Genomic DNA, 24396 nt, shown 5'->3' on the forward strand with positions numbered 1-24396 from the left:
ACGTCAAAACAGAAAAGGTACAAGAAGATGATGGGACGCATGAAAAAGTGCTCCATCCTGCGGGTGTTTTGAACCATAAATATATCATTTTAAAAGGAAAATGGTTGAGCATCCCTTTTTATTTTCTCCCTTCCATCTTGGCTAATGGAAGTCAAATGATCAGCTTATTCTTTCTGCCAGTATGTGTTGTGATTAATCACAGTAAAGTGATAAAAGACTGAGCAAATCCATAAACCGAATTATATGGTTGAAGTTTTACAAAGGCTGATGCTTTATCAGCAGAGTGATTTAGATGTTACTTTTTTGCCATAGTAGCTGGGTTTAGTTTGGGATGAATTTGCATCCACGTAGATATTTCATAAATGAACGCAGTGATGCAGCAAAACTCATCCATAAGACTAGCAAAATTTTCTCTATATGTAAGTTTTAGGTGAGAAGGTTTTGCTTTTCATGATGATCTTTTTTTTGGCACACCACCTTTGTAAATAAATAAGTTTAACATTTGTACTTCTTTAAAAAACTTTGTCCACTAGGGTCAGCGTCTGTCACAGATTACATGAATAACTATTAATGCTCCAGAACCTTTTGGACCCAATAGGCCATATGCTTCTTGTTTTCTCATAGTGGTTGAATTCATAAAGAACATTTGATTCTTAAAGGTCCAGTGTATGAAATCTAGTGGTGAGGTTTTGAATTGCAACCAACGGCTCAGTCCACCGCTCCCCCCTCCCTTTCGAAGCACTGTGGCGGATGGCACAGGACTAAGATGTTCACATGCTTTCGCTTCTTTGCCAAACGACATAACATGCTTGCGAAACATTCCCTGTAGAGCAGTTTATATGGTGTAGATAACCATAGCTCATTCTTAGGTAATAAAAACATAACACTTCATTATATAAGGTATGAAAACATAGTTATGTATATTGTATTGCATTTCTGTCAATAGATCCTCCAAAAAATGACACATTGGACCTTTAACACAGGTAAATGTTAGAATTTTTATGTAAATACAGTTTCAATGGGAATCAAGATACAATGAGAATTTCTGTAGCACTTGACTTTATGCATAGTGCTCACAACATACAAGCCTCAAAGCACCTGATGAACCTATCAACGTCACTAATCCAGTCAATTGTTGGACGACTAGTTCACCGCTCCACCATTGCGACCAATTCCTAGAATAAGCATCCTTAAGCCTTTTAGTTTTTCCAAAACACCAGCGTGATCTATTTCATGCACCTGCTTCTCTAATGTGTTTATTCAGCCTAAACTGAGCCAGCTGGTTCCTCGTTGCGGTAATCGTCTACTCCATTGCTCAATCTTTGTTACCTTTCTTTCATACCAGCTAGTGTGAAGCATTTCTGGTGATGATATGTTTCGTTGGCCGTCCCGGTGCGCTGTTGAGTTAATCTTCTCGTTTTGCTTGGAGGGTGCTTGCTGGCTCCAGCTGAGGAGATGACAACAAGATTGAGTCTTTAAAGTGGAGTCTGTCTTCTCTCTTTTTAAATATGACACTGGCACCAGTTCTCACCAGGTGAACATTGAGGCTCATGATAATCATTCTTAATTGAAACTTAAAAGGGTTTCAGCTAGTCCTCGACTCGGTTTGAATTCACTAAAAATGCTCATGAGGGACTTTAGATTTGCACAGAATTCAGATGTTCATCATTCACAAATGGCGCTTTTCCGCTGCATGTTTAGTACGACTCAGGATTAGTACCGCTTCAAAGTGGGTGGGATTATAAACTTATCTCTACTGCTGTAGCGTCATCGTAAACATAACACAAACAAACCGAATTGATGGCGGATGCGAGGAAAACCAAATACTACTAAAATACCAGCGAGTTTGGTCAATCTTACAGCAAAGAGCAGACAACGATCATTTGGTTTGCTCGACGGCGCGCAAGCGTAAAATAATCTTGCATTTAACATTGCGTTAAGGGTCTCAATCTCTATATTACGGTGACCAAGCATATAACAAAATGCCAATATTACTATTAAAATACGTATTCTTGTGTTGCAAAAATGCTGGTAATGATTCTCTGTGCCAAATCAATGATCTGTGTGTAAAAACATCACATTATACCGGTACGGTATGCTTGGAACCTCAACCGAGGTAGTACTAAAGAAAGTATCAGGGACTAGGTTCTGTACCCAAAACCCCCCAAAAGTGAGCTGTACCACGTCCTACCAAGCAGTACTATGCAGTGGGAAAGCACCAAAAGCTTTCCACATACCTTGTTAAATTTAAGTATCGGTTTACCTAAAATTATGAATATTTACTTTTGGTACTGAACCTATATTACATTTACATATATTACATTATTGACAAAGAAAGCATACATGTGTGCAATGGGGTTACATAGCAAAATGTATAAAACAATCGTTAATACTACAGTGTTTTATTTTATTAATATTAATGTTTATCAAATGAAAGAGCATAATCAAGATTTATCTTCACTGTTAATTTGTTCCTCATTTTTTGCTATCGCACCATAGGACAGATTTGCACATTAGTCAGTCAACTACACATTTACACATCGCTGCTGTCCTGCTAAAACCTTGTATCTCCACATTCCGTGATTTTAATTTTTGCCATAAATCATTATTATCAGTCACCCTTTATGTTTGTCACTTGGTTTTGCAAATATAACTGATTTTGACTTACAATGTACGTAGATTTTCGTTTCTTACAACAGCGAATTTGGACATACAAAGTTCTGGAACGATAGTGACGACATTTGGCAGATGCTTTTAATGACTTGCTTTCACAAAATAAACAAAATGGCACATGTGTTAACATTTACCTACATTTGTTCGACGTAACTGTTAAACACACATTTGCTTGCATTTCTCCGTCCATTTTGTATCGTTTTATAATTATGATTTCAGAAACCAGTAACGGTTCAGTAAATATCTTCCCAATCCACATTTAAAAATGCAAAATATTTGTATCCATTCAATAATCACCTGGATGTTTTGTGGAAGTGGTTCCTAACAGGCTTTTTTATCAATCTTAATATACATTTTGCTTACATTGCTGAAGCAGGCTGTTGGCACACAGTCGAATGCCCTCAGCGGTCCCACCAGCAGTGATTCAATGTATGTGTCTCAGAATCTAGTAATGTTTAGTTGTTTCACAAAATGCAACAGGTGTTTAGGAATCCAGAAATGCTGTTGCTGTTTTCAACTCTTTCAGCATCTGGTCATTTTTATTCATTGTGCAAGAGTGCAATTAATGAATTGGCGTGTCGTGTGTATGGTCTGCCTGTGTGTGATGGCGGGGTGATGAAGGTTTGGTAAGTGTGTCATAACTAAATGTGCGTGGGGGTATAAATGATTTTGATTAGACGGGAGTCTTTTATTCAGTCTGTTTTGCCAGGGTGTTAACGTGTCTGTTTTTTGTGTTTGTGTTTTGTGTGAACTGGATGGGGATTTGTTGTCACATCTCTAGACAGAACCTTGACTGAACATTACTCTGGGTAAGGTAAACAAACAGGAAACTGCTCAAACTAATGTGATCTGATTTTAGCATTCGTTTTGGGGTGTGGTGATGAAGTGTGTTTATCTTTGCTTGTGTTGAGCGTATTATGCCTCGGTTCACGCTGAATGCGAAATTTGTTTGCATGTATAGGCAGCAAGCAAAGGAAATGTGGATGAAAAAGGTTGTTTTATTTACACATCATGGATCCCAACATATTTGCAACCGTTATTGTTGTTTTTGTTATTTTGAAGCTGTATTGGACAGAATTGGATTGTTTGATAGAATTCCTTCTATTCAAAAGGTCACAACTTGGCATATCGATCCTGTATTGGTCATACATAGACACGGGATGCTAAATCACAGGTCACCAAACTTGACCTTTGGAATGCAGCGAAATGGGAAATTATTTTGCAGGTGCTGCCGTTTCCAGACTAACCCAATCGCATGCGTATAATGGAAGTCAACGAAACGACAAGTGTAGTGTGACGGCGGCATCAGTTTGCCTTTTAAAGGGATAGTTGACCCAAAAATGAAAGTTCTGTCATTAGTCACTCAAACACATACACATTACTCATACAACATTCTTCCAAATAAAATAAGAAACTTGAGGGTGAGTAAATCATGACAGAATTTTCATTTTGGGATGAACTTTCCCTCTACATATTTTGTTTAAAAACCTTTTTTTACTACATGTAATACTATTATAAATTTCAATAAACTACATTTTACTTTTGTAAGTTGAATTAGCGGCTGTACTGGTTCAGTTTAAGTTGTTGTTTTTATTTTTATGTGTTAGTAAAGATCTACAATTCAGTTTCAAACTCCAACAATTTGAATTAAAACAAAATGATACTCTACTGTAAGGGTATTGATGTCAAGCATTTTTGTATAGGCAGTGTTGTTTTCTTTTGTATGGCGTTCTGGGTCAGTTGCATGAACTGGATGTAGTTAACCTGTCTGAGAATGTCGCCTGCATGTCAATGCTCTCCTGACAGAAACCAAAAAAGATAAACAGCACAGGTGCAGTCAGCCAGAAATGGTGTTCAGGATGCAGGCTGGGGTTAAAAGCATAAACAGGGCTGGTCATTGGTGTAGACCTGGACACATCATTTCTGGCCAAACCTACAGCTATGCAAACTGCTCACCTTTAAGCTGAATTCATATGCATGCCAGTTACCTTTAATTTAATTATAATTTAATACAATTACAATGACCAACCCATCTAATGTAACGTCTCGTTGACATGTAAAACCAATGGGCAAGTCAGCCAATAGCCAAATACATTTTAACCGGAGCCAGCCATATAAAACATATTTTAAACTAGCATAGCAGCGTAAGTCACAGAAATTGTAAAGAGGTGCTTTTGTGTCCGTTTTCCTCCCAGAACTCTTTCCTATTCCCAAAGTACCCCGGTTACGGGCCCACCGGCTCGAGTTTTTACACTTCAAAGGAGGAGGATGGAGTTTGATACAGCAGTCGAGTGGAAACGTCTACTAGGTCCAACAGTGTTTGCAAGCCCTAGTGATTTAATTATTGTTTAAATGAACGTACATTTTAGCAGTCTCAGTTTTGATTAGCATTGTAAAGTTAACATGAAATTCAATTTAACCCCATTCGCATCTGTAGTATACGTTCCTTTTCTTATCCAGCGTGATTTATCCAGCCTCATCTCACGGGAAGTCGTAACTATTTTACGAGGTGGCTAGTTCGTACAAGGTTAATCGTACAATTTTCAGGAAAATAGCGCCCCCTTTGTCATTGTCGTGAAAATGATATTGTACTAAAAGGTATGAACGCGATCATATAGATTTATACAAATGATCCATCTCGCTAAATAGCTATGAATTATAGTGAGATTGTGTTGGATTTCTTATAGAATACGCTTTGTCTGTCTACATGCAATAATTTGTTACACCATCTTATTTATTTATTTTCTTATTTATTTATTTATACAAAAATTTTCCAACCTCTATTGTATACAATAACCGATTCCTAGAGTGCAAAGTCAAGCATTACCCTACATTTTCTCAATATGAATATCCTCAGTTTTCAATCGCAAACGTAAAATGGGGTGCAAATGCAGGTTCACAGCATTACACAAACAATTAGTGCAGAAAATATGAGGAAAAACAGCAGATTTAGTTTGCGCCCAGGCATTGCTAGTATCTAATATGAGACTTGAATTAGATTTTTCCATCGCGCTCTCATTACTCTTCATCTAATAAGGGAAGGGAGCTAAAGAAATGCTTACTTTGGTTGAATGGCACCTCACAGCATAAACTCAGTCTTGCTTAAGTCGCATGATGCTCAAAGTCTTACAAGTTTATTGGACTATGAGTTTTTCACTGTAATGAAGTTCTAATGAATTCTGGGATTTTGAGTATTTGGGGCTTTGAATGGCCTAAGGGGGAAAATAATCGAGACATTAAAAAGGCATCGTTCTGCAAGCAGAAACAATAATGTGTTTCCGCTCTAAAAGAGAAGCTCTGCACTGAATGCTAATGTACATACATACATAAACATTGAATCCTAAATTATATAATATATCCCTCTTTTTTGTCGAAGAAAGACCACACACAGTATGTCGTGTCACGGTTGGCAAAATATGAACCCCATCTCTCTCTTTTTCTGTGTGTGTATTATGGCGTTATTTGATGGATGAGTGGATGTTATGATAAAGGGCTTTGAGAATGGAGAGACGTCAGGTTGGAGGTGTGCGTGTGAAGTGAGGAACATTTTGGTGGCTGATGGTTAGGTGGATGATAGATGGTTGGAATAAACAAGTGCAGTGTTGTGATGAAAGGATGTTTGTGAAGAAAAGTGGAAGGAATACATGATTGCTTCATGAAGAGATGCTCAGATGGAGAGCGACTAGAGCCTTCTGATAGATGTTTTGATAGCGAAATGTTTTTGTTAATAGATTTGAGGAGATAATAACTAAACTCTTTGAAAGTACTTTACTGTTTTTGCTGTCACTTTTAAAGGACCTTAAGTTACTCTTTGATGAATCAGAATGAATAAAACCTTAAGAATGAAAAAAGCTCTAATGACAGCCGGCGGTAAAGGGACAGCTCACCCAAAATCGAAAATCCTGTCACAATTTTTTTACGCATGTTGTTAACCAAACATCGGTGGCACCCATTCACTTCAATCGTATGGACATAGAACCAATGCAAGTAAATGGATACCGTCGCCGTTTGGTTAACAACATTCTTCCAAGTATCTTCTTTTGTGTTCAGAGAAGAAGAAAGTCTTACCCTCTTGTCATCTCAAACCTGTGAGTGAATGATGACAGAATTGATAAAAGTTCAGAAATCCAACAAGTCCGCAGCACAAAATCGAAACAAATTTGTATAGTACTTTGGCCGATGCAAAAGTGACACAAAAATCAATGTAAGAAGATTTACAACTGTACACCTGTATGAACTTGAGGGAACATGCACACCATTAATATGACCTTGAGACTAGTTGGTTGAAAGATGTGGACTGGATTGATATTTGGATGTTTTATCAAAGGAAATTCATAAATTCTTCAAATACTGTTTTAAAGCCTTGGTAAAGTTTAGCTCCATCCCTAATCATACAAACCCTAAGCCGCTTATCAAAGTTTTCAAAATTACATTAAAAACAAAACTTAATTTGCTTGTAATTTTATGTTCGACCAGCTTAAAGGAACAGTTTATCCAAAAATGAAATTATGTCATCATTTACAAATTTTTATAAATGTCTTTGTTCTGATGAACACAGAGAAAGATATTTGGAAGAATTCTTGTAACCAAGCGGTTATTGGCCACCATTGACTACAAATGGTGCTTGATAAATCTCTTATTTCTCTTGAAAATATTTGAAGGATGTAGGAAAGCAAACAGTTCTGGGGAACTTTTGACTATAGTAGTCAAAGGTGGCCAAGAACTGTTTGTTTACAAGCATTTTTCCAAATATCTTTAAATTTATTCATCATTAACAAAGACGTTTATACAGATTAGAACAACTCCGGGGTGAGTAAATGAGGACACAATTTTATTTTTTAGTGAACTGAATTTTCATTTTTGGGGGAATTATTCATCATTTACTTTCCTTTATATTGTTCCAAACAGTCCACCTAACATCTCACTTTGTGATCCAAAAAAAGTATAATTTAAATGACAGGCTTGGAACAACATGAAGGCGAGTACATTTTTCATTTTTGGGCAAACAATCCTTTTAAAAATGAAATGTGGGAAATTGTTGAATGATAACACGGTAATCCTAAACCATTTCAGGGCTCGAATGCAGTTGGATGTATGGTTTGATGAAAGCAAACGTGTCACTATAGTTTTGCAGTTAATCATCGCCTCAAGTCATAGACATCAGACAACACTGATTTTCCTTTTTTGTGATGCTCTGCCAGAACCGTAGTTGCATGTTTCTGTATCTCCTTATTTGCTGCCATCAAAAAGCACTTGTTTGGATTCAGATTAAACAATTGTTTTAAACAAGCAATTTTTGTTAGATGCCTAACCAGAGTTGTTTTTTAGTCGTGATACCTAATGAAGACTCATCCGGTAAGTCATTGGGGTGGATAAGAGCCAACAGTTTAATCATCGACAATGATGCATGGAACACAACCGGTTTTGCCCATATACCATTGATCTTTGGGCCATTATTCTCCTATATAATTGTTTGGCTTGGATATGGTTCAGTTGCTTTCTCACTGTCACCTCACGCCTGTCTTCATCTGATTTATCCATCTCCGTTTGGCTAACTTAACTGGCTCATTATCTCCTACTCCTGAGATTTCATCATTTGCTGTACCCTGTGAATGCAAGAGTAATTTTATAATGCTGGAATTCTCCATGTCTGCCATCAGCGTGAAAGTCTTTCTTCTAGAGGCGAGAATCAGAATAAATCCCAAGACACGATATTATCTCCATAGTTGGGTCAAAATAACATGCACATCTCAGTATTGTTTATGTGCCGCAATATAACAAGTATTGCATTACATTCTGATTTATTACTTTTGTTATATCACGAATGCAGTAAGACAGACCCTCAGTTGCCATCACCAAATGGAAAGGCTCATATTTAGCTTGTTGTTCTGTGTACTGCGTTAAAAGAAACTGCATTGATCTGCATATGAATGTGAATGCAGATGGGACATTTCAATTCCCAGCTGACACCGTTACTGTCACAACATTTACCATGACGATTTTAGCTTGAAGGAGAAATGAATTGCCCCATCTAATGAACTTATGCAAAACGGCATTGCAGGGTAATAATATACTAATTCAAATAGCAGAACCTGGGTCGGTGTACTTGGATCGATTTAATATCACGGCGACTTCAGATGCTCCCTGTGGACCTCGAGTTGACGATTTCCAATTCAAAATGCTTCAGACGAATGCAAATATAAGAGGCACGATGCAAAAACAAAAAGTAGGATGCCCAACTGTATTCGTTACAGGAAGCTAGCTGATTTTTGTGTGTCGTGGAGTGCAGTTGCGATGGCGAGGGAGGGATTTTAGCCTGCAGGTTGTTACAGATCGTGCCAACTTGTCACTCATGTGTGAAGTTCTTGGAGCAGTGAAGCGGTTGTGCTGAGAATGCTAAATGTATAGTGACAAGCTTCCAGGATTTTGGCGGTAGCACAGGTTGGAAGGTTAAGGGATGCCAGGTGGCTCAGGTGAGTAGAAGTATGGTTTTTTTTGCTCGTAGATAAAGAAATGTGGGAGGCGCCTTCTTTGGCTTTCTCGACTTGGATACACGAAATAAATTCTGTCTGGTTTTCTCTCCAAATGCTGAACTTCTCCCTTTGTTTCACTCCCATTCATGGTGTTGCGGAGCATGCATGAAAGCCTACCTTGTTGCAGAAGAACAGGAGGGAAAGAAAACGAAAGGGAGGCACGGTGCAGCCTACATCTGACAGAATGGCATACATCCGGGAATAACAAAGCACTGGTTTTCCCTTAGAAGTGTTTGAATGTGTAAAACTTGATCACGGTAAGGCATTGGCCCTGCAGATATTACATCCCCCCTTGATGCTAAAGGCGCTTTTTTGTACCGTTCTATACCTAGACTTTTCCCAGGGTCGGTTTCCGTCATAGGGACCCCAAGGTTCTAATGCATCTCTTTATATTCAAGGGTAGGTTGAAGTTCAAGACTCAAAGGGCCACCTGAGTGTAGATGGTTATCAACCGATCTATTTCAGCTGCCCTTTCTTAATCAGATCTGAGAGGTGGTTGAGGGGAGAATTGCTCCTTCAAAGCGAAAGGGAATGACTGTAGCTCAATTGGTACCCATTGTTCAAGCAACATCAAGGTCAAGGGTTCAATTCCCAGGTAACGCACAAACTGCTCAAAAGTAAACATCAGATGTAATGTAAGAGACAAATGACAAATGTATTCGCATGGAAGCCGTACCTGTTGTTAAATAAGAATGATGGGCAAGCAACCAGTTGAGTCAGAGAGACTGTCACACCCCCTAACGTCTAAAAGAATCATAAGAAGCTGCTCTCCAAGTGGCTTTTTCATTGCAGCAGAGAGCTTCGTACAGGTTTATCTTCACAACATCAGAAGTGCACATTTGAAACCTGTCAACTAGACATTTTTTTTCAAAAATGGCTGTACATGCGCATGATAACTATCTGTGATCATACATGAAAATAGACTCTGGTATCTGTCCATGACATTTGACACCATTTCAAAAGATCCACATGGTTGTTGGATTATTGATAAGACTTTTCCAATGTATGTTTGCATAACATTCCGGAGCTGGAAGACAAACAAACTAACAAAAAATGTCTAGTACACATTAGGGGGACAGTGTGATGTATATCGGCGCTCGAAGATTGCTTTCGTTAAGCGATATGCGTATGCAGAAATCCTAAGATGATGACTGTTTGAAGGTCAGGGTGCGTCGATTAACAGGCGACAGGATTGAAGATGCGGTCTAATGGAAAAAATTTCCAGAGCTTTGACCGCACACCTGCTCTGAATAAAACTATTTCCAGGTGTACACATCTTTTATGTTTTTGTTTGTGTGTCTGCCTGCATTCCTCCAGCTCTCCGGCTAAATCCCGTTCCTCTTCACCTGCTTATCAACTTCTTACCAAAGAGGAAAACCTGTCGGCACCTCAAGGACCAAAAATGATTTTAGTTGCAAGTGTATGATTAAGTTTCCACATCTGAACTGACTGCAAGTATTTTTGAGTAGATATGATTGTGTGTGTGTCTATATACGCACCTGCATCTCTGCTTGTATGGGTTTACACCTGAGACATCAAGATTTTCGTGTGTTACAACTAATGCGGTTGCATCCTGCGCCTTAATGTGCTGCATTCACTGTATGATTAGTACTATCAAATGAAATAGATAAAACTGTTAAGTGCATTGTAGTGTATTTGCATTGATTTATTAACTCCTAAGTGTATCTGGGACACAGTTTGAATGTCTCTTGAATTGTTTGCGCGAGGTATTTTTAGAACTTGAAATAATTGCTTTACGTGAAGTTTGGTGCACGCTCAGTTTGGGATCTGCGTAGATGGATTGCCTTGTGACTCAGTTACACGCCGTAGATTAAATTTGCTCCGTAGGTTCGGTTACAGTTACAGTTTAGCTGAACCAGATGAGCGTAGTTTTTCCTCATGCTAATTAAATTGCGTTTGGCCTCTTTTTTATATGCCGCAAAAGCGCAATGTTAATCCTTGTCAAGCACCTCCTTCTTACCTGGTTACTTGCGTGCCACTGTTTGCTGAGTGTCTTGAATCGGTCACGGCGCAGTGGTGGACAGATCAGCGCTCGTGTGTGCGCACCGCGTGAACTATTATATTCATAAGCCGCATTGTTGTCCGTGTATGTGTTTGTGTATTCGGAGATATCAAGCTGTCAGCTCAAGAGGAAGCAGACATTATTCTTTACTCACTCAGTGACTGCTGGGTGACAGTGTGCAGTAATTTCTGCCTCTCTTCTGTATTCAGCTGCTCCCTGTCGGTTCCTGATACGTTTTGCCTTCTATCTCTTTTTGTTTACTCTTTTCAGGGGTTATCTGCAATTTTTTTTGATCCACAACCCATTTTTTCCAAAATTACACCCATGAAAACAATTAAGCAGGAGTTGGGAGGGCACATTATAAACCTTCAGCTCGGCTCATGAATATTAATTGGGTGAGGTAACACACGCCTGGTAGTCAGGGCTGAAATGATGTGAATAGTAAGCAGTTGTTTACCATAAGGCTTCAGTATTTTAAAAGAAAAACACGATTTCTTACATGTGAGTATTGTTGTATTAGTTTTTGATCTTGTTAGGTTTTTGTATTATTCTTTTTATACATCAAGCCAAGGGCATAATTACATCCTCCTTTAAGGAGTGACATCATTTTTGGGGAAAACAAAAGTACAAACATGGGAACAATGGATGGGATTCCATCCAGTTAAAATTACAAATCGTAGCTTTAATTAGCTTTTAATTTGAATTCTGTTGGTTTCCAACCTTTTAGGAATGTTAATTATTTTGTGTTTATGTCAGAAGTGAACTAAAAAATACTACAATTATAGTCAATTACATTAAACATTAATTATTCATATTAATACCTGTAAAATAAAATGAAATATTATAAAAAAACAAGATAAAACGTGCTCAAAAATGTAAGATCTTGTTGGTAGAAATCTCTGCACTTGTTTTATTTGTTTGAATGAATTTTGTTCCAATTTCTTCTGTGCTATATATAGGCCCTGTTGTGTACCTGTATTTCCTTGTATTTTTTCTTGGAAAATACATTGGTTAATGTTCTGAAATTTATCACGGTATCGTTTCATTTAGGTTCATTTACACTGCCAGTGATTTTCTGGAATCCGTGTATACGTTCACACACACATCCTGTAAAGACATGTGACTTGTAATGTACTGCAATGTTATGTTATGTTCATTTGTTTTAGTCGTGAACGTTGGGCTGTCATGGTGAAGGATATTCTTTTGCTGGGTTTTTACGTCGCTCAATAGCTTATTACCACCTTCCTTCTATATTTAGTACCAAATAGGCATAAATAAGCTCTATTGTTTGGTTATTATTATGCAAATAAATAAATACTTTTTTATTGATATATGTATTTGTAAATGCAGAACATCAAACAGCAATGAGGCGCAAAAGGTAGGCTATACGCCAGCTAATGCTAAATATAAGATAAATCTAAATTATCATACGAAAATAAGTTAAAGCAAATTGTTTAGACTTGTTTAGTGCAAAGTTTTAATACAAATTATATTGGAATGCTTTAACGAAAATTACACTGGGTTTTTGCAACTGTAATTTAAGACACTATTATACTGGCCATTTTCCAGTAACATGATGTATAAAAATGTGAGTTAATTTAGAGTATAATTTTGATTTTATAACCATTTCAAAATAAGTTTGCGCAGAGCGAGAAACAACCTGTTACCAAAGCAGCATGCACATAACAAAGACTACAAAAACGCTTAGGTGGATCTGTGATCATTGTGTGTATTGTTTACAATGTTTTTGTTGAGAAAAACCAGCAATCAAAATGTTTGGGTGAAAGTAATGCCTCTGTCTGCACAAAACCTTGCTAGCTTATCCGCAGAACAAGACCAGCACGTACAGACATATAGTTTATTGAAGCCCTTTCTATTTCTGTAGTTTATTTAAAAGTAATTTCAAACTTTAAAACTGCTTTTAGAAGCAGACAACGCTCTAATCTCTGTTACAGTTTGGCGATTAGGACGTCATGCTTTACTTTTTACTTTTTCTCTCTCACTCTTTCTCTCTTTTTCTTCCAGGATTCCAGTTCTTCATTTTTCCAGTTCGGAGCCTCCCTCCCGCAGGAGGCGCTGTTGATGCTTGCCATAATGGAGGAGTACGACTGGCATGTTTTTTCTGTGGTCACCACAAAGTTCCCAGGTTACCAGGAGTTCATAGCTACCGTACGTGTGACAGTGGACCACAGCTTTATTCGTTGGGACCTTCAGAGCGTGGTGACGCTGGACGGTGTCGGCGAACCCGAGGACCGGGCCCACGTGCAGCTGAAACGCATCCAGTCGCCCGTCATACTACTGTATTGTTCCAAAGCCGAAGCGGCGTTGGTCTTCGACGAAGCCCATTCGTTGGGGCTCACCGGGGCTGGTTTTGTGTGGATTGTTCCAAGTCTCACAACAGGAAATCTCGAACATACCCCAGAAGCCTTTCCAATGGGGATGATATCTGTGACGTACGACGTGTGGGATTATCCCTTGGAGAGGCGCGTGCAGGACGCAGTGGGAATTATCAGTTCTGCAGCCGCTGCCATGTTTCGGGAGGAAGGTCGGATACCTGATGGGACAGCAAGTTGCTCGAGCCAATCAGAGCAGCCGGAGGTGCCGCCCAGCGCTCTGCGAAGGTAAGCTGACTTGTCCACTTGAAAATAAATGCCTTCATACGCACCATGCATTGACTGTCTGTACTCTTCTAGCGATTTCAACAGGTGTTGACGTTATGAACGACAATCATTTTTAGATTCTGTGATCACAGCACAGTTATACAGGGCCTGCATGCTGTGTCTTTTGGCTTGGCGAGCTGTACTACAGCTTGGCCACCTACTTCTCTGGGCAAGCGGTCGCTTTTACAAGTCTTTTTCACAGGCGAACAGAACTCTTGTTACTCAGTTAAGCAAAGAAGTTTATCTTTCAAGAGCGCATTGTTTTGAAGGAGCACTTACAAATGAAAAATTACTTAAGAAAATGAGAAATAGACTATTGACAGATGCGTTTAAAATGTGGTGAGGACTCCAGTCACACGAGTAATCTAGAAAGCGTAGTTCTTTGAAAAGGGTTAAGGACCTTTATATTGCGATGACTATGCAATTCAATAAAGATTAAAATGTACAATTTGACAGATGCTTTGATCTAAAGCGTCTTAGGCAGTGTTCAGACTTGACTTTTTTTTTTTTAGAAGAATAAGTTGACAAAGGCGCTGTTTAAGTAAATAAAACACAAGCAGCGTCTGGTTACAAATAGCAGCCTAACGCCATGACTTTGAAGGCAGCGTCTGTGCACAAAGACAGCCCAGAGAAACAGATAGGCAGTGTAACGGAAGTCTATTTGAGAGCGTCTTTGCAATTACTAATCTCATATTTAAAAACTAAATACTAATTTCTCCCTAAAAATGTAATCAGAAGTTGTTGAAAGTGGAAATTAAACTTGTAATTATACAAAACTATGCTCCAAAGGGCATTCGGCCGCCATTTTATTTTTCGAGCTTGAACCTTTTCGAGCAATCACCTTCCTCGCATGTTGGTATGGAAACAACAGATCTCTGTCATTGGTTAGCTGTGAAAAAGGAGCTTGACGTAGGCTGCCTGGTTTAAAAAGATGCCGGTGCTTAAAAAAGTGCCTGGGATTTATTTTTTATAACACTGTTTACTCCATAGGATTACAATGTAAAAAAGATGCTAGCAGCTTCAAAAGAGAAGTCAAGTCTGAACACGGCCTTACTGTTTATTCAAGGTATACATTTATCAGTATGTGTGTTCCCTGGGATTTAAACCCACAACCTATGCGCTGCATGACTTTTATTTGACGTTATGAAAATGTTTCATGAAAGTTACATTTTGCTTTGAGGGCATTTCGTTTTTTCTTGGCATCTCTGCAAATCTCTTTGCATCTCAATGCCCTCACCACTGACAAACAAGGAGCGCTATCAGGCAACAGATTGCTTGTTTCATTATGAGATGTGCTGGATATTTAAAGAGACACAAAGATTTCTATTTTGGATCCCGTGTATTTCCTGCCCAATTCCTTTTATATCTCGGTTATTGGATTGAGTTCCGTTCTGAGTCGCGAGGGTAGCGTTGCGATGGCCAGGAAGATGTGGATATCAGCACGGCCGTGGGAAACAAAGCCACTGTTAGTTTGGGTTGTAAAAGCACTTGCTGTTGCTTTTTTCAGAAAGCACAGTTATCAGGAGTTGCCATGGGTTACCATCAGTAGCTGTTTGCTGCGTTGGTATCCGTCTGCTCCGAGTAGGTGTTCCTTTTGATCTCTCCCTCGTTGCTAAGGCTGTCTGTATCTGGGACACTGCAGACTCTTCAATGTGAGAACATTTTGAATGACGACACCATCCAAAGAGCTAGAATTAACCTTCTAAATGCCTTCGAGATTGATGCACGGACGCATTGTGCTGCTTGTTAAAGCGGATGACACAAATATAGAATTGTAAGCAGCATTATTATATACATAATACACTTGGATATATATCTGATATACATCTTAAGGCAATTGTGCAGATATATACGTGGATAAACCCAAAGACTGTTTATGAGTAGCAGATGTAGATCTGAGCACCCAGGGGCAAAACCCAACTTAATTAAGTCTGTTAGTCCCCCCCCAATAGATACACGTTTGTATACGCACACATTTAGTGATTGTTAGCTACAATATACAGTAGGAAAGATGTGTTTACATCACTGTTCAGTCTGTTTGTAACCTGGCATATAGGAGCATAGGAATTGCATCACTGGTGGTTGCTCAAAGACTTTGAAAGTACTTAAAGGGACAGTTCACCTGAAAATGTAAGTTCTTTCATCATTTACTCGCCCTCATGTCATCCCAAACCTGTATTTACTTTTTTTGTCTGCAGAACACAAAAGTAGATATTTTGAAGAATGTTGGGAACCAAACGACATATTGGGCCCCATAGACTTCCATAGCGTGGACACAAAATTTCTCAAAATATCTTCTTTTGAGTCACATGCAGGCAATGAAGACGTGAGTGTGAACAAATGATATATTAATAATATTTACAAATAAATAAATAATATCAAATAAATAATATTTATTTTTGTGTAAACTTTCCCTTTATATTTGATGCTTCAAATGTGCCATAATCTTACTTCTAATGATTAAGAAAAACTGCTAAACGATAAAAAGCACACATTGCTTAAATCACTTACATAAGGAAAGGTCAGATGAAATTTTCAGTCAGCGTTGTTAAACGTCTTTAATGTGTATTGGTCAGATCAAGAAAGGTCAGATTATCAGCCTTAACAGTTTGATTCAATTATCTATTGTTTCTTACGAAGCTGCTGGCAAAATGGCCAAAAGCCTATTACAAACATTTTGTGCTTGACCAGTGTTTGTACACCGCTCATGGCCGTGGTAAATTAAACATGCTGTGTACCCTAACTAGGCTCAAACACAATCCTTGTTTACTTTGAATATCAGACAGATGTTGATCATTTAGATAAATACACGTATCGTAGTCTTCGGTGTATGTACGGTTGTGATGGGTTAACTGCTTATTTAAAGACTTCTGTAAGCTCTGCCAGCGCCTATGTTTGTCTGAGACCTTTCGCTGTGTGTTATGAGCGCAACCCGGACTTGCCGTATCTGTTGGAGCACAAACACACCAGCTCCTTTCATGAGCTTTTCCTGCAACATTATCACCTTTATACAGAAATCGCTCCCATGCCATCGACAAGTGTCGTGTTTTAAGCCCCTGACTGATTTCGCAGCCTAAGGCTTCCTTTTGTTATGCCAGAGCTGTGGTGACTCCTTCAGTGGAAATTATTCACCGTCTGACACATTAACTGTTAATAGCATCGAAATCGTATTATCATAGACGCTGTTATTGTGTTTGTTATTGTCTCACTCAGGTTTATTGTGGGGCGAATTTTAAATGGCGCTTTTGAGACCTCGAAAGTCGATGCAGGAAGACGATGCTACTCATAGGGTGAAAAGTGAGCAGTTGAGGAGGTCCGTGTCATTTCAACATTCAATAAAGGGGTCCTGGGTGGCACATCCTCGTGATTCATTTTCAAATCCAATTTTAAATGTATTCAAGATCTTTTTAAGATTTAATACGCTTTTTAATTTGAATTTGCTCTCATGCACCCACGGACTAACAGTGGGAACCGTTCCTTTGTTTCATTGTATGATTTTACCAAAATCACGTGGTCTGAATTAAACACGCAGAAAGGTTTATTTGCCACAACAATGTTATCAAGGTAACCTTTTGATTTATTCGTATAGCCTTTCAGGTACATGCGTGCGAGACGGTAATTCCCTGCTCCTTTCAGATTATTTACTGCAAGTGCTTCGACCTTCGGTGTGAATACAGGAATAGCGATCCTCACTTCAGGTCGCAACTAAACTATACTACAGTTAGATTTATGCATTTAACAAGGACATATATTTACCCATTTTTACATACATTTATGTACTTAGCAGACACTTAATGTAATCGTGCATTCGAGCTATACGTTCCTTGGGAATGAAACCTGTGACATTTACGCCTCTTATCACAACGCTCTACCGGTTGAGTTTACATGAATTCGTATTAAATACTGCATTTCTTACTGTACAGTGTGACGCAGATGCAAATTCTAGGAGGGTATTTTCCACGTTTGATATGCTTTTAAAACTTTAAACACGTTGCGAACGCTGCGTTATGGGAACACGCCTCTGTTCTCCATCAGAAGATTTCCTGCTCGCTGACTGTCCTTTGATTCTAGCCTTGTTTACTTGCCTCGCTTGTAGGCAAGTCAAGATTGCCGCGAATCGATTCTGAAGCATTACGTTGTAGCCTGCCCTTGTTGTCGGCCTCCTATTTATTGTCTTTCAGTGCTCAGAACAACATAACTGCTGGGGCAGTTCTTATTGGTCGCATTGGATATGTCAGCCTCGGTGTTATTGGCAAAAGATTTGTGTTCACATAAGTCTCGGGTGTTATCAAAATGCCATTCAAAGGTTCCTGTTATTCAGTTAATAATTTGGTGTGTTTGTCATTTGTGATCTGACAGAGTCTCTAAGTGTCAGTAGATCACACTCGCGTACCGTCTCTGGATCTGTTCCACATTTATGGAAGGATCTGCCCGCTGCTACAAGATCAGCAGATTCTGTAGCCATCTTTAAGGATGGGATGAAAACGCATCTCTGCCGTCAGCACCAGATCCGATTAGTTCTGATCTCTTTTCTACTCTTTCTATCCTTATAAAACAAAAGAAAAAAACTTTGTATACCGTGGTAGGCTACCAGTTTTACAGCGTGTATGCTTTTTGTTGTCCTTATGTTGTCCCAATTGCTTCCATTGTTTACCTTGTAAGTCGCTTTGGATAAAAGCATCTGCTACATGACTAAATGTAAATGCCATTTCACCAAATAGCTTTTTTCACATCGTGTTTTTAAATACAAATCTTTTTTCATGTTGCTTTACACAGAATGTTGTATATTATCATAGGGTTGGATGCTAAGATGTTCTATGTACCTAAACATGTTGCCATGTGGTTGCTAAGGCATTTCTAGATGGTTTTCTATTGATGAAAAATAACCACCCCCAAGTCACTATGATATTATGTTTCCTTGGAAGTCACAAGGGCGTCTCTCAGTGTTGAAGGGGTAGTTCATCCTAAAATGAAGGCTGTCATGTTCCAGCCCCATGTGACTTTTTCCATAGACAAGATGAAAAATGAAATGTTCGTGATTGACAGCTCCAGTCACTGTTCACTTTAATGATATGGAACAAAGAGCAAAAATCTTCTAAATGTCTCTTTTTGCTTTCCATCGAATTAGTCATTATGGTGCAAACTAGTCTATTCGACCTCAAAAAGTAATATTACATCCAGCTTGTCCTTAGCAAACAAGCATGAATTATGGCCGCATGAAGTATGATTCACGTCCATTGCACAAACACTGCCTGATGAGTTATGCATTAAAATCCCTAAACCCTTAAAGCGTTTTCATTCTTTTTTTATATCAGGAAAAGGTTATAATGATTTGCAGTGGGAATGTAATTGTATCCTTCAGTGGACGTTTCATTTTAAGGGCTGCCAATTAACTTTGATCGAATTCTCTGCGTGATACGCCGATTAAACGAAATAATTGTGAGTAATAACAGAGATTTGCTGAGAAAATCCACGATCCAAGATTTTTTTGACTAGACGTTACAAAAACTGCTTTATACGATATAGTGTTGGCTTTCATTCATGAATCATTAAATATAAGCTGCTCCATTGTTGGTCTGTGTAAACTTTCAAAAGGTTTGTATATAGTCTCTAAATTAAGTCGTATGCTTTATAAAAGTGTTACGTGTTTCTGTACTTAAGAATCTAGGCATCGCAGATAACTAAAGAAGGTCTGTAATTAAGTCAAAATGTAAAAATGTGGATATCACTTCAAGGCGCACGGTCCAAATGAACCACGCTGCAGAATAACACGCGTACAATACTGTATCTTTGCCTTCACTGAAGATTAGCTCAGCTGTGCACCACTCAGATGGCACAAACACACACAAAATCTCGTCGGGATTTAATTAAGAAACCGAAACATAAGAAAATGGGATTTAGCTCCAAGCAGAAATCCAGAGAATGGGGTCGGAGCTACACCTGCTCCTCGGATACAACTTCTGTTGTAAGTGTGTCATTCACGTATTAAAGATTTCCACAGCTGAAGAATGAAAATTGATTTTTTTTCCACACAGCTGTCTTAAATAACATCATTGCGCATATCTCATCTCATCGGACGGAGTCCAGTATATACTGCTGAAGAGACTATGCAGGGTGACCTTCCGGAATTAATTGAAAGCTTAATACTAATTGTTTTTTATTGAGTTCACGGTTTGTAAAATGTCATAAGTGGAGATTCGAATGACTTTTTGTACACAGAGCCTCTTTCCGCGTGATCCCAATTAACAGTTAATTGCTATTCCGAGATTAGATGTAGTTAAATGCATATTAGGTGTTAATAGTTTCACGTGGATCCACGATCGCTATTTGTCTTTCTGTGCGTATCATCACAAACCGGGCACAGGATTAAAATGCGGATCGGCACGAAGTTATCTTACCTAATGGTTGCTTACAGGTGGATTGCTACTGCTCATATAGAGGAATAATTATTAAGGTTGTTAATCTAAAGGACAGCTGTGACCGTGAAGACTAAAGAGCATTATATATATGTCAGAGAAAATGTTAAACAAATGCTTTAGGAAAAGGTTACAGAACATTGTTCGAGTCTTGGCTAGTCCCGGCGGTGTTGGTTCAATTATTAGGAAGTGGAATCTACTGGAAACCCCCCAGACTGCGTCTAGAAAAGGTCATCCCTCAAAACTCTGCACAAACAAGCAGATCACTTCGAAACAGACACAGAGTCTGGCAGTCGACAATGGAGTATAAGGTGAAACGAACGGCATTGTTAAGAGCTTTGCATAGCACCGTATGGGAGAATGAGGCGGAAAGAAGCACTATTCAAAAAGCGCTGTGTCAAAGGACATCTGGCTTTCGCCAAACAAGCAAACCGTAATAGTGATGCGACTGCTATTTGCAAAGGCAAATTTGACCAGGATGGAACGCTTTCGTTCTTGGGAAAATGTGCCTGGTAATCCCTTAAAAAATGATAGTTAAAGTTTGAACGATTTCCAATATTAAAATGTATATCGTCCCACCTCAGGCTTACATCACCAGGGGGGATAATCACTAGGAATTTAATGAGTCTGGTCCTGTTTCCACTTAAGATTTACAATAAGGCGCTTTTATGAGGAACATCACAGGCAATTTACCATATAAAAGCAATACTTGCCACCCATTTAATAGCGGAAAAGATTAGCACAGAAGGTAGAGCAGAGTACTGTAGGACAGAAGGTAGAGCAGATGTTAAATGGGAGAAAATGAAATGAACTAAAATGCATTTATGAGATGCGCATTTGATTATGGATTTCGATAATGGTTCCATTCATTTTTTTTAAAGAAATGTACCATTGGTGCATCTTAAATAAATTGTGACTATGTATGAATTTCTTTACTGATGTGAAATTTGAATAATATTTTGGATTCTTGGGAACTCAACATTTGTCATTCCAGGTGGAGACCAGACGAAGTAGATTGTAAAGATGTCCAAATTGTGCCGAGCTGTTGATTGGTTACTGAAGACGTTACCAAACATTTGACTGCTAGTTTACATTGTTATATTTTAACTTAGAAAGTTAAATACAGGTGAATAAATGGATGTTTGTTTTTTAGTAACACGTTGATCCCGCAACACAAAGTGAAATAAGTCTGAGGATCAGCGGTTCTGAAATGGCAAACTACATCATCCTATTATACTGTTCAAATCTGGAGCACGTCTGCCTGAAGAAACAGGCAGTTCCCCTTTCAAAGAAAACTGTGCCATTGCTAGGTGTCTGTACCATAAATCCAAATCTGCATATTTTGGAGTATTAATCTGAATATTTTATATTCTTTTTAATTTCTTGCAGAATACTTTCCTCTTGGAAAAAGTTTGAAGTTTTAGTCCTTGATTGATAGCCGAGAACAAAAATTATGCAGAATTTGTCCATTCAGATGAATTAATCGCGGGTCTTAATGCTTTTGTAAGACACTGTGCGCGCCACTGCGTACGTTTTCCCTGCCTCATTAAAGATTTCTGTTATGAGTACAAATACTTGTAATTCTGTAATAGATAGATTTGTGTTAGTCATTTTCGCTCACCAAGGCATTTTAATGGAAAAATTGGGAAATAGATAATGCATCTAATGGGGTTAAATCAGTCGTTATTTAGTTGATGTTGGATGGTTGTCTACCTCACTTAGAGCATGTTTCACTTGGATTTCATTAAAGAGCTTTTATGCAGGCCCACAACAGCTTGAAAGCACTTCTAGTAAATGAACGAAGTTGTGTGTGAGAACGGTTCCAAAAACTCTATTGATTTGAATAAAGAGTTAACCATCAGAATGATTCTAAGATAAGGGCGAGATGCTCTTTTTAAAATAAAAACAAATCAAATTAACACGGAATTATGATAGAATGTTTATTTATAATCTGCCTTTTATTGTTGTACACAATTTAGGATTTAGTCATTTTATAAAGGTAGTAAACATCAAATTTAGCGCTGTCAAACGATTAATCGCGAATAATCGCATCCAGAATAATGTTTTTTTATATATTTCTGCGAACTGTGCCTATTATTTTTGTATTTATAAACACGTACACAGATATGTATACCTATTTAGGACATATTGTCATGTATTTATTTATGTATACCAATAATTTTAATTATATATATATATATATATAATATATTCACCTTTTCTACTCATTTTATCGCAATGCGTGCTGGGAATTAACTTTTTTAACCATTTTAGAAGGAATAACCTTAAATTCCCTAAATGCCTTGAACCTTATTTTTAAGTACTTTATAATCCTGCCCTCATATGGATCTCATTAGGTTATTGTACATAAACCTTAAAGCCTGCTGATATTGATCTGTTGTGGAATTTGTATGTTACAGATATATGATGGGCGTCCGTCTAGGGGGTAGAGATCATTCATTCATGGACGATGGCTACCAGATGAACCCCAAACTGGTTGTCATTGTTCTGAACACACAGAGGGATTGGGAGAAGGTAAGATAAAGAGCATTTAATCTTTATATCCCCGAATCTTCATTTTCCTCCATTACCTTTGCCTGTAAGGGGCTTGGGAGACCACAAGCAATCAATATTCTGTTTTCTAGCTCCAAGCCTTTTTGTGGCTGTCAGTGAAAATGCAGTGGCCTTCACTATTAGAGGAAAAAGAGCGTTTCATTTAGACTTTTCATTTCACACCCTGAGGTTGTGTCTTGTATTGCATTATGACTTCAAACATTGTTTACTTAGTCAAAAATGGTCAAATGTGCCTTATTAGTTTCATTACAAAATGATTTCCGGCAATAAACCGGAGCACAGTGCACGGCAGTTCATCTCTGTCATGTTGAAATGTGCGACTCGTTCCGTTTCTGTTTGTGTCTGTAAACATAAACAATTTGCTTGTTTTCTTTACGCTGATCTTTTCCTTTTCTCTGCTCCCTTTCTTTTAATTAGCTTCATCTTTATCTTCGAGCTTCACACACTCGTTCTCTTAATCGGTCGCTCACTCACGCGTTCTTTTACAGAGTTGCGTTTGATGCCGTGTGTTTTGACAAGGCCCTGCAGTGTGCGTGAAGACACAAACTCGCACACATTAAACACGTGCAGTGATTGTTTGAAATGTGTGACACTAATTATTTCTCACTGCAGCGGGGCTATATTGATGCGAGCTTATTGACGAACCCGTGCACATGACAGAACTCACGACTGTCGAACAGGACGTTCGCCACATGAGCACATTTTTACATGTGCTAAACATTCTTCTACATTGTCATGTGTTTCCATTCTCTAATAAGTCTTATAGGTGTTGTGAAATTCTTAAAGTTTTATACATGTAGTTTTGAATACAGGTCAAATATATAAAAAATTAATTTCTCTCGCTGCAGAACCATTTTTGTTCATGAACAAACAGATTTGTTTATAATTTGTTAAATATTCCACATTGTTTAATGTGAATATGAACTGCGTAGATACTTAATGCTAAATAAACGTGACATTGTGTGATTTTCCAGCTTAACACATGGAACAAACTGGGCAAAATATACATCCATGGAAAACATTAAACGTTTTTCTGAATTTAATATTTGTAGGTATGCGTTTTGGGAAAAGTATCTATTTTGTTTCGTTCTGTGAACTACAATATTTCTCCCAAATAAAACCAAATATATTCTTTCTATTTGCACGTATTTGCAGAAAATGAAAACTAGAGAAACGGATCTAAATAACCGAAAAGATGCTCCGTATACTCAAATACTGAAAAGAAGTTCATATTCACTTGTACGCAATCCAACAGTCATATTTCTACATATTCTACTATTTGGAAAAGTCCGAAATTATTTTTTTATGTGATAACCTGGTCATGTTGTCAGTCTTTCACATTGCTGTTGGATGACTTTTGTCACTCCTGACATTTGATTTTGTTGAAATTCAAGAGAAACCGGACTGGAATGGGCACAATACATCTAGAAATGCTTATTAAATGAAAGTTTGTAATGGACATTTTTTCCGCGACTGTATTAACATCCAATGTGAATTATGTAAAAATGTATACGGAT

The 24396-nt window shown here is 38.1% G+C and overlaps 1 protein-coding gene across 1 annotated transcript in view; it reads left to right on the forward strand.

Annotated features, from left to right (window-relative positions):
- The window catches only part of grin2ab (glutamate receptor, ionotropic, N-methyl D-aspartate 2A, b), a gene marked incomplete at both ends in the record, with an annotated part of 52561 nt that overhangs the window by 21856 nt on the left and 6309 nt on the right, over positions 1-24396 (forward strand). Inside the window, 2 exons of the mRNA XM_079462924.1 lie at positions 13255-13850; positions 22726-22840. Coding sequence (XP_079319050.1) covers positions 13255-13850; positions 22726-22840 — 711 coding nt within the window. The remainder of the gene's footprint in view (positions 1-13254; positions 13851-22725; positions 22841-24396) is intronic.

This window comes from Barbatula barbatula (genome assembly GCF_947034865.1).
Source record: "Barbatula barbatula genome assembly, chromosome: 8".
Classification (NCBI taxonomy): Eukaryota; Metazoa; Chordata; class Actinopteri; order Cypriniformes; family Nemacheilidae; genus Barbatula; species Barbatula barbatula.